The sequence below is a fragment of the Montipora foliosa genome, chromosome 4 (assembly GCF_036669935.1).
Source record: "Montipora foliosa isolate CH-2021 chromosome 4, ASM3666993v2, whole genome shotgun sequence".
Lineage (NCBI taxonomy): Eukaryota > Metazoa > Cnidaria > Anthozoa > Scleractinia > Acroporidae > Montipora > Montipora foliosa.
The window spans coordinates 6,120,170-6,135,169 of NC_090872.1; the positions used below are offsets into that span (position 1 = coordinate 6,120,170).

General features: G+C 39.1%; 3 protein-coding genes across 5 annotated transcripts in view; all 3 read left to right on the plus strand.

Annotated features, from left to right (window-relative positions):
- Positions 1 to 317, plus strand: part of LOC137999641 (H/ACA ribonucleoprotein complex subunit 1-like) — a 16,499-nt gene extending 16,182 nt beyond the window's left edge. Inside the window, exon 7 of the mRNA XM_068845480.1 lies at positions 1 to 317. This exon is cut by the window's left edge and continues 397 nt beyond it. The gene's annotated coding sequence lies outside the window, so the exon portion shown is untranslated.
- Positions 318 to 3,434: 3,117 nt separating this feature from the next.
- LOC137999642 (capping protein inhibiting regulator of actin dynamics-like) lies at positions 3,435 to 8,070 on the plus strand. Of its 3 annotated transcripts, none has more exons than XM_068845481.1 (2): positions 3,435 to 3,659; positions 7,334 to 8,070. In XM_068845481.1, exons 1-2 carry the CDS (start codon positions 3,558 to 3,560, stop codon positions 7,598 to 7,600), a joined length of 369 nt encoding a protein of 122 aa, XP_068701582.1. In that variant the 5' UTR covers positions 3,435 to 3,557; the 3' UTR covers positions 7,601 to 8,070. The 3 variants fall into 3 exon arrangements, with proteins under 3 accessions (XP_068701582.1, XP_068701584.1, XP_068701583.1); XM_068845483.1 differs by lacking the exon at positions 3,435 to 3,659 and adding an exon at positions 4,713 to 4,907; XM_068845482.1 differs by lacking the exon at positions 3,435 to 3,659 and adding an exon at positions 5,878 to 6,089.
- Positions 8,071 to 12,312: 4,242 nt separating this feature from the next.
- LOC137998884 (uncharacterized) overlaps positions 12,313 to 15,000 on the plus strand; it is a 3,679-nt gene continuing 991 nt past the window's right edge. Inside the window, exons 1-2 of the mRNA XM_068844727.1 lie at positions 12,313 to 12,867; positions 14,691 to 15,000. The exon at positions 14,691 to 15,000 is cut by the window's right edge and continues 991 nt beyond it. Coding sequence (XP_068700828.1) covers positions 12,567 to 12,867; positions 14,691 to 14,803 — 414 coding nt within the window. The 5' untranslated portion in view covers positions 12,313 to 12,566 and the 3' untranslated portion in view covers positions 14,804 to 15,000. The remainder of the gene's footprint in view (positions 12,868 to 14,690) is intronic.

The following is a 15,000-nucleotide window of genomic DNA, read 5'->3' on the forward strand; positions in this document are numbered from 1 at the left end:
TATTCTGATCAAACCTTGCTGATCGGGCTTTACAACTGACAACTGTGGATTTTTTGGTCGTTTCGCTAACGTCTTAAGTCATTGCACCCACGTGTTCATTTTTCGTGAAAGTTAATCGTATGGCTTCGTTGGGTTGAAATGTTACTGAGTAGGGCTGAGCAGTGATCTTAGTTGTCATCTTAGGACGGTATAAGAACTAGATGGAAGATTGACCTAACGCGGGAGCGAAACGATTTTGGTGGTTGGCGAAATGACTGTAAACAGAAAAAGTTGTTCAACAAGGACCACCCAAGTTGAGTAATAAATGCCTTTTTTTAACACTCGTGTTTCTGTTCTCTTGTAGTGTACAAGAGGGACCACATGAGATATGTCAGCACCGCTGACATATTATTCTTCTTCTTATTATTATTATTATTATTATTATTATTATTATTATTATTATTATTATTTGTCATCAGAAAATTCATCCACAAAACAGCATGAGACAGAATAAATAATCAGAAAGAAAGAATAAAACAAATTCATGAATATCGGTAAGAATTAGAAAAGTCCATTCATCACACATTATATTATTATTATTATTATTATTATTATTATTATTATTATTATTATTATTCGCGAGGTCACGTGTTCAAACCCCGTTGAAGTCCTGAATTTTTCAGGCTTATCTACGCAATTGCAAAAATTGCGCTCATAACTGCGAAGATCATAGCTTCACTTGATTTCATATCCGCAGTTCATATATGATTCATTTCATATACCATTTCATCATTATTATTATTAGTCACCGAAGTGGAGGTACGTATCCATCACTTTCACCGACATTGAGGCGAATACCGCACAAGTTGAATAATCAGCGGAGTTTATCGATAGAGTTTGCTCCTTGGTAAACGAAGCGGTGCTTGGCCTTCACCTCCGAACAAGCCAATCAAAATGCTCGGAAAACACTATTCACTTGGCTGGTATACACTAGTGAATTATGTTGGATGGGTGCTTAACCAACCGAAGCAAGGAAATTGTGTTATTCCATGATCACATTTTAATGAGTGCTTTATGTCATATACACGAAAATTTGAGTAGCTGAGTACACACATACTGTTGCAACTTCACCTAAAGGCGCTCTTACACTGTGAAGTGTTTCGTGCCACTTGTTTTGCAATGTTTGGGCGACATTGCGGCGGGACAAGTTGCACGAAACATTTCACAGTGTAGCATACCGTCCAACGGCCAAAATCGTTGCGAGGCAAGTTGCAAGAGCCGTTGCCGAAAGTAGAATTAAGTTCTACTTTTCGTGCAACTTGTCTCGCAACGATTTTGGCCGTTGCAAAGTATGTTACACTGTGAAATGTTTCGTGCAACTTGTCCCGCAACAATGTCGCCAAAACATTGCGAGACAAGTTGCACGAAACATTTCACAGTGTAACAGCGATTTAAATCTCGGAAAACATGTAGTAATCGGTGATTTTTAGATTTAAATTCTTCTATGCTGAGTTTTATTTCAGCCACATGGGCGTTGGTCATCTTTTAACAATGTCCTCTCCCTTATATGGAAGTGGCACCAAGTTGTAGTCGTGTCTGATGCGATTTTTTAAATCCCGCCACTGATGTAGAGCCTCTGGTCTAGGTGGGATAAGTTGACGGTAATATGTGCTACCAGTAGTGGTTTGACAGACATCTGGAACCCAGAATGCTTCATGTACCCGTCCCACCCGCGTCGCTGTGCGTGTCTTTGAACACGCGGCTCCGCAAATACTGCCAGTCCCTCCTCGAGTTCCTGTTTTCTCGTTTTCTCGTTCTTCCTTCAGCTTCTTTTCTTGTACCTTAAAAGATAAAAGAGGTTTGTGTTGGAGCCCATAACTTTGTTGGTGTTTATGGAGTTGTAGTCATTGTTATTTAAGATCATTTAAGGTTTTTCGTTTATGGAGGTTTCCGCACGTGGTAAATGGCATGACCGCTGCAGAAGGATGTCTTCAGAGAGATCATTTAGCATCGTGTCTACGTGAACCGACATATAAAAGCTTGGAAATTTTTCCTATATTTACTAGTCACTCTTTTGGGAATTAAAAGTTGCGTGATATCTGTAGATTACGGGCAAGAATCTGAGCTTAAATGACACAGGTTTCTTTGATTTTTGGGAAATCTCAAATTTCTGCCGCAAATGCGATCCTAAATTTCTTGAATATCTCCTTTAGAAATATTTTCGGTTGACCACTGGCTATTTCCAATACCATTTTACGCGATTCGATAGAAAATCGACACTGAAAGGTTTCCCCCAGTAACCGAATCTGGAAAGCCTCTTTTGCAGGCCATCGTACTCCAGCGGCGTCCCAAATATCCATCACCAGCAGTGTGCATTGTTTGAAGCGTCAAGATTCAGAGACTTTATTAGCAATTCAGTTTGTATTTGGTTTCCATGGTGACACACTGTGAGCAGTTGTATGAAAACATAATTAATTGTTCTTTCTTAATCAGTAATTGTTATTGACCTTTGAATTGCCTTAATTACTTCGAGCAAACAAATTTCCACGTTTTGACAGTGTTTAAATAACTCTTCTTTCCCCAAAAATTGGTGACGTGAAAACTAAGCTCTTAGTGACCTTTGAGACTATATTTGAAAACGCCTATCTCTTTTCTAAAACAACACACAAAACAAAACACCATGTAAAACCAAATGTATCTTACCGCCATTGTCGTTTGGAGTTTGAGATTCTCCAAGAACTGGTGTTTTCTCTCTAAAACTCTCTGTTGTCGTTGGGCCTCCTGGTGAAACGCCGTTCCAGACATGTTAAAGCTAAAATAACTGTGTGTGTTTTCACAACAAGAGTAAATTGAACTGAAAAGCTCTGGTGGTAATCCTTTTATGGTCAATGGATTGCTAAATGTCGGCTACACACGTGACGTCCACATCTTGAAAATACTTTGATTGTCTTTTATTGTCCCTTGCATATTATGTTGACCGCTTGGGAGGTCATCCCCACATCGAACGTTGTCTTAATATTAATTGAAATTTTCTTTTCTATTGTTAACAGACATAATCTGTCGATAAGAGCAAAGCGAAAGCCAAGTTAAAGAAATCTTGTGATCGATTTAATACGCTTTTCTTTGTGATTCAAGAGGAGCAAAAAAAAACTTTTTCAACTCATTGCACGAATCTCCTTCTGTTTCTTCTAGTCGCACCGCGTTTTTCAAGAAAATTCGAGTCATCGGAAGGAAACTCAACATAAATAATTGTCGCAGACATAAAATTCTCGACTTCGTGATTGGAATGTGTAAGTGCTATTTGTTAGACACAAAGACTTGTTTGTGCATCCTGCTAAGAGCTTTATCGCACTCTATAGAATCAAATAAGAATTTGTAATCAAGTGATTACATTTAAGCCCCAAAGACAGACTTTAAAGCTGTTTTATTAGGCGCCGTTAGGTATTGATTGGCTTGCTCTTGGTAACTCTCGGGGGAATTAAATGAGGCAGTGAAAAACCTGAAAACACAAAGCTTTTTTTTTCGTCTCATTTGCGCTGAAGACGTTTATATGTTTAAGACGAGAAGTCGAGTTTAAAATGCCTACCTGTATGCACATCGCCTATCATAACGAGGCAAAGAGAAGGCAGCGAGTTTTGGATAAGAAACGCGAAGCTCTTCAACGATTGATCATCCAGCAGGTAAGAAATCGAGTTCGATTCTACATAATTCACTCAGCTGACCAAACCAAGTGACAACAGTAGCATGTGGACGGCTGGTGCATGCAGCGTTATACGTACTGCAATTGGCCTCCAAATCACCTCCATTTCAATGAATTTAAGTCGCAAAAAGACGTTGTGCATTCTGGTAGCCGCAAAAGATGCTCGACTTAAAAGTCAACAAAGACAGTTTTTATTGCAATGAAATGGAAAATCACAAACCCATGGAAAACTCATAACGGGTAGTTACCTGCAAACATTAAAAATTTCCTCAGGCTAATAAAATTTCTTTTTTGTAGTACCCATAGATGTGGCCAGTGACCTATTTTCCAACGTCCCGATAACTTTTCGGGCCCGAAAAGTCATTTACGAAACTGCCTTTCGCTTGTTTTCTTATGCTGGTCTTTTAACATGTTTTCAAGATAACAAAAAGCAAAACGATAGTGAAGTTTGCTGACTTAAATCTCTCCGTTGTTAAGATATAGAGGGAATTGTTACACATGAATAGGGGAAAGTTTCGGGACTTTCGAGAAACGGACCCGAACGAAACTAAGGTCTGTCAGAAGAGTGATAAGCACACCTACACACGATTAAAAACAATCGATGTTATTCTAAGGTCTCTGTCTTTTGCCATATTTAGTCTGCAACAACTTTTAAGTTGTTTTCTTTTCCCCATATTTAATTTCTGGTATGATAATAACATTTTCTTGACATTTTGCAACAAATCAGCATTTTGGTTGCTAAGGAGAACGCTTTTGTCTGCTCTCAGCGTCCACTTGCGCGTGCAGTAGCAACACAGCTGTCGTCGAAGTTAATGTTGCATAAAATTTTAATAGGAAATATAAACTATCATTTGACAGACCTTTTTTTTTTACATTTAACGAATTATAGAAAACACTACAATCTCATTTTGTTCGTGATAGAATCGAGAAGTGCATTGTGTTACCGGCTAGATCCCACCTCTCCTTTCGAGTGTCCCTAGCTACACTAATTCATGACGTAAACAGAGACACTTAATTCGAAGATTTTCGCAGGTTGACGTTGACTTGTTTACATTGAACTACGAAAAGTAAAAAAAAAAAAAGCATTCAAAATAATTCGCTACAAAATCGATGATCATAAACCCTTGTTGGGAAAGAAATGGCAGAAGCTTATCACAACGAGGCTTTGCGGAAACAAGGGATTATCGATAAAAAGACCGCTGCTATAGCAAGGATGAAATTTGGAAAGGTGAGATTATTTGGCTTCAATCGCGTACCGAAAGATTTGTAGCGAAATAGATATCTTATGATAACGGCCTTTCGAATGCATTTCGCACAATAAGACAAAAGCATATATATTTAACAACTATTCACCGAAATGGAAGTGGCTAGTGGTGGATATTTACCGTATACCGAGCGGCGTTAGTATATACTAAAACAGTAAAAAAAATGCAACACAAAAAGATGATTTTAACTCATTTTACTCGGAGGGGAATGGCACTGAAAGGATTCTAAGATGAGTAGCCAATCAGAGCGCTCCTTCAACGCTATCCACTGTTTTAGTAAAAAGAGTCTTTTCACGTGAGGTCACAGCGGCCATGTTGATGTCCCAAAACAAAGGAACGGCGGCCATGTTGTTGTCCCCAACTAATCCCCCGGAAATTGAGCTCTACTATCATGAAAAGTCTTCTTTTGTTTCGGTGGAAAAACTAAGGTTACTCATGACCATGTGAGTGAAAACACTCTATACTAAATATATGTAGTGCAAGTAGCTGTAGGAATTAATAGTTAATTAGTTAGTAATCTTGTATATTTAAACTCCAATTTTGTATTTACCGTCACTTCTGACAATTTATGCAGAAGCATACGAAACGTCAAGTAAAAGATAATTTTAAAAAAGGATGCGTTTATATCTGATGTCTATCACCGCTGTTTGTGTGTTATTTATGATTATGATCATGTGAGTGAAAACACTCTATAATAAATACATATGAAAACTAGGGTAAGCTTAGTTATACTGGGTTTGGGCCAATGCCCTCCTGTATCCAGTGTTGTTCCAAAAAAAGTTAAATGGCCAATGGTATAAACGGACAAAAAGGGTCAGGCATTGTTTGAAGAAAGTGGGGATGAATGTCACGCCTTACAAGCAAACAATTGCGTGACCGAGGCCAAGTTGTGAAGGGAAAACCCTCACAACCCACAGTGCCTTGCGCTAAAAGGCTATCGTTCCATAGATACCGATGATGGCAACAAATCGATCCTTTTGGCAGCCATTTTTGGTTTAAGAAATAGCTTTCAAAAGTCGAAGGATAAGGTTGCATTTATTGATCGGGGATACAAAATGGCAACAGCTTACCACATGGAAGCTTTAAGGCGGCAAAGAATCATCGAACGAAAGCAAGCCGCACTGGCACGGATCGCGATAATACAGGTCAGAATTTTTTGCGGAATTTTTTAGAAATTGCTCGTCTGTATATTTGAGACTCGGTGTTTGTAAGCAAGGATCTTGGCTGTATTTGAGACTTTCCATTGATAAAACGAAGCCCAGAAACTACGTTGAGACTTTAACCCGAGTACTAGTGCCAGAAACGCTTCGAATGTCACAAATTAAGTGCTTAAGTAATTTAGGCAGTCAGCTGCGTGTGGCAGCGCGTGTGGGGAAGGAATATTACATCAAGTTTCCCCGGTGAACAAGAAACACACAGGCAAGTACCACAAACAGAGTCTGTATTGTGATCGCAGGAAGCAGTTCAAAGCACTGGAAACTATTTTGCTGTTTTGTGTCACTTTTATTGACATGAAAACAGCAGCACTAATAGTTTGTTTGCATAAATCCTACATTTTAATCAATCAATCAAGTAACCAGGGCGTTTTTGCCAGAAAAATCGGTACTTTTTCTCCGCGATTGAACCAAAATAACCGAGTGCCTGTAGCTGTAGGAATGATTATGGAAGTCACTTGCTGGTCTTCATTCCCACCTCAATTTCCGGGGGTATGCAAATAAGTGGTGGGGAGGGAAATAGGGGTTTAGCAGTTAACCTGTGGGGTAGGGTAAGTCATAGTTCTATTTTTGTGTGCAAAATTTTGTTTTTTTTTGGGGGGGGTGAGGGAGGGGGGCAGGGAATATAAAGCTGAGAAACATTCTTAATTCTTAAAGCAGGCCCCTGCCCTTATCTTTGGAAATTTTGTTTTGGATTTTATTCACAAGAGTCCCTTAGTGAGGCCCTCCCAGGGAAAAGGGGTGGGGGGAGAGTTCTTGTTCCCTTTAAAATTGGCTTCTGTTGCCTTGTTCCCAAAATTACTTCCAAACTTGTTCTTAGCTTTTTTATCACTAAAATGGTTTATTTTCCCAAGTTACCTAAGATATTTTGTCTTTGTTCCTCTGTTCCCCAGTTCAAATTATACATGTTCCCTCGTTCCCCAAAGCCTCTGGGAGGGCCTCCTTAGTGTGTGTGCATAGCAGTCAAAGAAGCAACATACGTACACACAAAATAGAGATAAGCTTGTCACGGTACCAGTGAAGGTGTGCTCATGGAGATCAGCTAAGATCTCCTACTAAATTTTCTCAATTTTTTCTCATTATCACAGAAGCTTCCCAATATGTCAAAAACGCAGGCATTTGTGTCTGAGCCTTTAACAGGAATGTCTATGTTTTTTTTTTTTTTTACTCTTCAGCAACTCGAAGAGGAAAAGAAGCGAGCTGATCAGGAGAAACTCAAACTGGAAAAGGTTGAGAAAGAAAAAGAGCGAGCACGAACAAGAGAAGAATACATAAGAAGCATGGGTCGTTCCGGGAGAGCAGGAGTTGTGAATTCCCACTATGTTAATATGATTCCCGAGCAAAAAATGAAGATTTCACAGAGAGATTTACGCCACCAGGAAAAGATTTTACGAGACAATTGTCTTGTGATGGGACATGTAAACGACAAGTTTATAGCGTGATCTTTTCTTAAAATGACAATATGGTTTTTAATATATTTCATCATTTACCACAAGAAGCCTTTTTCACTGTGTGTAGTGAAATTCTAAGGTGTTGTATCGCACTCATAGGATGCTCATTTTAGCATGAGTTTATCTCCCTGGTTCTTTTCATTAGTATTTGTCATACTAGCACGATTTCATCTCTATAGTTTGACCAGATTGAAAAAAAATTATTTGGCATAAAGTTATATCATTATGTGCTGTACATTTCTCATTCTGGTCCTACGTATGGCTAAACTATAGCTATTTGTGTATGGTGGCCGTGTTGGGCCCTGAAGTCTGTAATTTCATCCCAAGTATAAAGGTTGGGATAATGTTAGTTTAGTGACATGGTTTCTGACTGCAGTAAAGGTGAAAGGAAACCAATGCATGCACTTAACAGTGCTTGTGCTCATGTTGTGTGAAATTTACAATAAATGCAGAAGTGAATTCCAAGTTGTCAGCCAGTTACCCTTGTCAATATCAGTAAACCCTTATTATAGTTTTAAGAGGCTCAAGTTCTCTTTTTTTTTAATGTGGGTTATATTCATTTTATTCAAGCGTGAAATCATCAGGCCTGTTTCGAGAGATTGAACCTTTGGTGATTTTGTTTTAAAAGAGGATTTTTGCAGAGAATATCTGGCTCAAATAAGTCAATCCAGATTTTGGATAAGGATAAAGTCCCTTGAAATCCAGAGTCCACAATGGTCGCCAAAACCCTTGGGACACCTTCAATAATGCGTGTGAAAATCCCTTCAATTAAAGGTGTACCATTACATTATTTTTATAATAATTACTACAAAAATATTAAGGGTACACCTTTAATTGAAGGTCCTGATAGCGGCCTCTCAAGTGCCCTCCACCGATCCAAGGAATTTTGAAACCAATTGCAGATTTTCAAAATGTTTCCAGGTTTCAAAGGATTCACGAAAGAGAGCAAGATTCTGAAGACCTTAACCTTGCTTATTTTATGTAATGTTTTGCAGAGAAAGTTTAAGAAATCTACCAAAAATCGTGGCGTGTGCACAGCCATCGTTTTTGCTAATGAACCATTTTGTTTTTGGACGTGTTTTGGTAGCGTGATGACGAGAGAGAGCTTCAACATAAGTCTACGCGTACTGCCACATCATCAACGCTAAATCCTAAAACCTCTTTCATCCAAATAGCTCGCCTCAGTAGGTCTTCACTGTCCGGTCGTGGCATCATCGACTCCGGGCGTTCACACTCAGGTAAAAATTTGACTACTGTCCCAACCTTTCTCGAAACAGCTGTATATAATGATGAGATAGTGCTGCTTTTGTAAATGGTGAGACCGTAAACTTTCGAACCCCCTTTCTGGCAAATCTTCATTGTCGTGAAAAGTTGTGTCTTCAGCCTTTTGTCTTTTTGCATTTCTGGTGAAATTTGCCATTCCATCTTTTAGTATTTGTGGTGAATATCCGTCGTTCTTTACATGTTTCTTTCCATTTTACGTTTTGGGTTTTGGGCTGATGCTGCACGCATTCAGCCAGGAGATTATTATTCCGCCATTCCACCTTTCCGGCAGGACAAAATACTGCGTTGGCAGGATTTTCACAAAACTGGGTATAAAGTTTGAACCACAATGCCACTCCTCGATTTTTTACGGCTGTTCTTAGCAAATGCTTGAAGGCTCTCTCAAAAAGTGCGTTGTTGAGGTCATTTTGAAGCTCTTCCGTTTGTGTTTCAGAGGACATAACAATCGTTCTGCAGTGGTTTCTATACACACTGAAGGAGGGAGGCACAGCCGCAGCGTTGTCTTTTCAAAACACATTTCTGGCACTTTTGATATATTTTTCATTGAATCACTCTACTATGAGAATGTTTGCGTGTCGCGTATCACCTGTAAACTTTCAGCTAGGCACTTTCCTCACGTGCGTTCGGTTCCACATGTACTATCGAGTTTTATAATAAACTCAATGCTGCACGCATTTCGATTGGTTCTCACCTATGATCTATCAGAGGAGAGACGCATGGATGACGTCATGTTTAAACAAACTGTATCATACTGAAAACAATAGATTCCACGTTGCCGTGCGTGCGTTTGTTCAACAACAGATCACAGACCTTCCCGTCCAAATGTTGTAAGAACATCACTGACACACTCGGCGCCACTTTTTTTGTTCTTACCACATTTTGATGTCATCTGTGATCTATTACTGAACAGACGCACGGCAACGTGGAATGAAAGAAACTCTACCAACTGAGCCATGAAGCCAACAGATGCTGAGAGCAGGTCATAGATTGGATTCTTTAACCCGCTCTTCAAATATGTACACTTCTTTCATTCATCGAGTCCCGGCTTTCACGGGGACAAATGAGGCCAACAAATTGACCTACACCCTCATACTGCTCCCATATGTGTGGCTTCATAGCTCAGTTGGTAGGTTGGACTTTCGAAAAGTCCTTTCACGCCTCACTCACCAAAACATTTTATCCTGGGATTCTCGTGAACCTACCAATAGACCTGCTTCAAGTCGACCTGGAACCCCGTGGAAGCCGTTTGGAGGAGATGATTGCTTAAATTGTCCAAACATTACTGAGTGCGAGGATCACTTCACATGACTTCAATCTTTCATGGAATCTGTTTGTTAAAGTGCTACTGTGATCAAATTTTTATCCCTTGAATTTTTAGGTTTATCACACAGAGTACCATGAAACTTTAAAGACGCTGTTTACCGTTTGGAAGAGACCATTGAAACTTGGTGAGCTAATAGTTCTGAAGGCAACACACCTGCGAATGTAAATAAATTGGTTCCCATGGCAACTCACTCTTTTCCAGTCCCCTCCAACCTGATTTCAATATTTTGGTGATCTCAGGCTAGAAATACATTTACCAAGGCCACAAACTCGACCTAACATCTTTATATGCTGGCAGCATCATGCAGATGAGGCACCATTTGCAAATATCAAAACAGAACGCCAAAGGTGGCCTGCAAAGCCTTTAATGTCAGGGAGGTCTGGAACCCAGTATGTTGCCATGGTAACAAAAATGGTATGCTCATATTGTGGAACACATCTACTAGAATCTTACTGCAAAGAACCAAGTATTTCTGATACAAATTGGCTGAGATATCTATCCCTCATCATACTTGATCAAAATTTGGTTGGGTTTATGATGTCATCACTTGGTAATTTGCATATTAAAAAAACTTGAATATCTCCAGAACAAAAAGAGATATTTGAAAATGGTAAACAGCATTCTTCTTCTCGTACAGACTACATGTTTATGTGCCAAAATGGCTTAGATAGGGAAGATGCAAACTTCGTTATAGTAGCACTTTAAATAGTTGCACGCGGGAGATCGCTAAGCACGAAAGAAACTGGACCCTACGCAAACCTCTTACGTTTAACTTTTACTCGAGAGTACACCCTGAACCCGCCAACAACCAAAACATCTTCTGACATCCTTTGTCATCTTTGAATGCCTCTCGCTCATTAACTCGTCGAACTGGTTTTCACTTGGCAAAATGCTTGATGTGCTTAGCCAGTTCAGGAATATTCTTTCCTTTTTATCAAAAATGCTTTTATAAAGATCTTCAGTCATCATGTCACACCTAGGTTACTGTAGTTCCGTCTGGAATCATAGATTGGAGAGGTTGCATGCACGAGAGGGCACTAAGATACGTTGTTAATGATTTCTCCAGTGATTTTAATACTTTGTCCAACACGATATGTTATTCGTTAGCAAGTGGACGCATTCAGGATATGCTTATCATTACTTTCAAAGCCCTCTCTAACAGGGGTGTTGATATGTTATAGTAAACGGTTATTTGAGTTAAGGGAGAATAAAAACAACTCTTAGGGGTGTAAACAAATTGGTTTTACCAAGAGTCAAAACCACTTGGTATGGTTTAAATTCTACAGCGTATATAGCCGCTATAAAGGTATGGAACTCCTTATCAGTTGGTTGATGTTAGAATATTGACTACAATCAGAAGCACTCATGTATTCATTGGGCCCAGCTACACTTCACTTCACCCCTGTAAGACTAACTACTTTTTGATGTATAACTTAATTTAGGTTTTATTAATAATTTTCGTGAGACTTTGTAAAATTCTAGGTCTGTCTATATTTTCATTTATTTATTTTCTCGGTTTATTAGCATATCAATGCTACAGGCCTAACAAGTCTCAGTTTCACCCGAGGGTAAAGGGAGGGAAAGTTTATTTCTCTTCCTCCCTCTCTGTCTCACTTAGCTTGCAAATCGCTTTGCGGCTGGTTCGGCTAAAATACCCGCTAAAGGGGTAAACATGATCATAATTTTTTTTTTCATGAAGCTGGGAAGAAATTTCAGCATTTTCGGCGGTAGACTGGTCAGTCATAATTGTAGGTTTGACGAAAAAGCATTATTTTCCCAGCCGTACGAGTCAGTGTTTTCGCCATAACCATTCACCTATGGGCAAATACTCACCCGATACCAAAACATGCGGGCTTCCTAAATTTTTCGTTTTCCTCAGCCCAATTCAGACAGGAATCTCAGTTTTCGAACTACAAACAGTTTTTTCGTTATTTTAGTACGAAAACTAAGACCCGGTGTTCTTAGGTCTTAGATCTCGTAACTCCTATCGCAATAAAGCTAATCTGTCTTGACATGACTCCCTTCTAGCTTCTGCCGTATTCGTTACTCTTGAGACTATTATATCCGACAAAAGCACTTCAGTATTTCGGTGAGACTGAAGCCTTGGAAATCCGGAAGCCAGTTGTGGCTCATCCAAAGTTGCTGTCGCGATTTTTACGCCTTTTCCTTTAAAGTTTTCGGTTTCCCTTTTAAAAGTAAGGTTTTTGACAGCCGGGATTTAAAAAGCAAGCGGTCGTGAAGTCCCAAGGGCTTCGATCTTTTTGGGATGCAAATTGCTGGAGTACATTGTTGAGTACATTTTGCCAAACATTTCAGTGAGACGAAAACAACCGGACGAGGGGTCAAATCATGGCTGAAAAAACGAGATCTGAAACAAAGTACAAGCAAGAAGAGCACGAAACAGACGAGGAATATGATGGACTTGACTCAATAACCATTGTGTATGATGGTAAAAAGCACATGTTAAAGTTTCCGCAAAACGCAGACGCAAAAGGCGTTTGCCAGTGCATTAAAAGTGCAACGGGCGTTAAAGGTTCATTTTATGTTCACTTTGGAGATCCGTCGAACAATTATTTACACTGCTCAAGTGTCACCAGAGCAAATCTCGCCAAACTTGCGGGCAAAGCTGTTGAAGTCAGAGGTGGAAATGGTAAGGTTTGTTTGGTTTTGTAAAGGTGTTCAAATGCTGCATTCTTTAAAACTGGGTCTGTGTTGGTTTTAATTAACTCGCTCTCGGCTTTTGATAATCCCGAGCAACAATTAATTTGATGGTTTTGTTGACAAGAACTATGCTAATAAATGTTTACAAAAGAAGCACTTTGAGAGGGCAAATAATTTTAAGGCCGGCATAAAATAGAAATAAGGAGTTTGGGTAAACTACGTGCACGTCAATTAGAAGTTATTTGTAATTAGCACTAAAAGGGTCGAGCAAGTTAAAAAAGGTAAAATATTATACTCTCGAATAAGAGTCACACATGGCCATTTCTCGATTTAAATATTTCTTCCCTATTCCTCTTAATTTATTTCTTATTAAATTTATCGACATTTTCAAGTTTTAAGTTTTCTTGTCATCACATTGCTGCGACGGCCAGAATGTTGTCTCTATTTAGTGACTGTCATTAGAAATTTTCTGTATTTTTTCCTTTTTTTGCAATTAAATTCCTGCAATTTCCTGTTTTCTTTTTCTATTTCTGCAATGAAGTTCCTTTAATTCTATGATTCCCTGCTGATAGTTGACGCTTTCATTTAGCCAATTCCATATTGTCTGGATGTTGTATTCGTGATCTGTCAAGATAAGTGTACCACGTGGCCAAGTTGTTCTTATTCAAAAATTTTCTGACAAATTTCTAAATGCCATTCGCAATTCTTGCGATCATTTCTCCTTTTCGGGATTATTTCCTAAGCTTTAATTGAGAAATTAGGTTTCCTTCATTTTATGATTGCCATTAATTCCGTCATCCGTTTCTGTATTTTGCAATTATTTTGCCTCGGTTCCATGTTCAATTCCTGCATTCCATTTTTTGCATTCTGGACGTAATTTTTTGCCTCGGTTCCATGGTAGATTATAACTCTTATATTATGATTTTCAACGCTGAATGTTATTTTGAAGTCTTAAAGTAGTCATGTCATTGCGTCGTTATCGGGATTTCTTCGTCTTCCTATCATTGTCATCTTTGTTTCGTGTTCTGCATTTCCCATTTTGCAATTTTGTTACCTCGATCCCATGACATTTTGCGTCTCAACACTATGAGCTCTAGTGCCAGGTGAGACGAGGTTGGTCGAGAGAAGGCTCAACCTGAGATCACGTGATCGTAGACAAGGCGGCCATTTTTGAAACAGAAATCGACCGAAAATGAACTTGAAAAAGTGGTACAAGAAATGGCCATGTATGACACTTATTTTATACGGGGTGTTCGCGTCTTATGTAAGCCGAGGCCAGAGTAAGCCGCGGCTTATTTTCTCTCGTATAAACGGCCTTCTTGAGATGGGTAATACTGAGAGTCAAGTAACATTGGACTGAGTCCTGTACGACGGGTAAAAAATACCCCTCCGGGCCCCAAATGATCCTCCTTTCCCCCGATCTTGTACCCAGAGTCCTCGGGCTCTTTGGTAAAGGATGGCAGGGGATGGGAGGGTGGATTGCCACTTTTTATTTTTATGAATTTAAGTTTCTCACTGTCTCTTACTGGGTACTGACGTCCCAAACTAACAAAGGTCTTCTTAAAAACCACTTAATTGTTTCTTTACAGAAGACTTTGGAAAAGCAGTATGTCACTAGTTCATTATTTTTTAATGTTTTCTAATTTGATGTGTCTATCTATCGGTATCTATTTATCAGTCTGTCAGTCTGTCTACAAAATTCATATGTTGTAACACCATACCACTTAACTTTGTATACGCACAGACAACGATGACACCTCTTGCGGCGTCAATAATCGTAAAAATAACAGACAAAATATCATTGCATTTCAGATTTCAACAAGGGCGGAGACTCTACTTGGTATTCTCACAGCCAGCAACTGAAACCAGAGATCCAACAGAAGTTTAGAGAGATGGAAATTATACCATTTGACAACCCTCCGTAATAAAGATCTGCGTTTGGAAATACGACACAACTCAATTTTTTTGTGAGTGTAAGTTAAATAAAAAGCGATGAAGCGAGTAAATGGGGATGAAGCAGCCATTATTTATCGCTCGGTTGAAACTTTGTCGCAATATATTTTCCGGTGCAGAAGTTTGAATAGACTACAAAAGGAGCAAAATTACCAAAAATTGTAGCCCA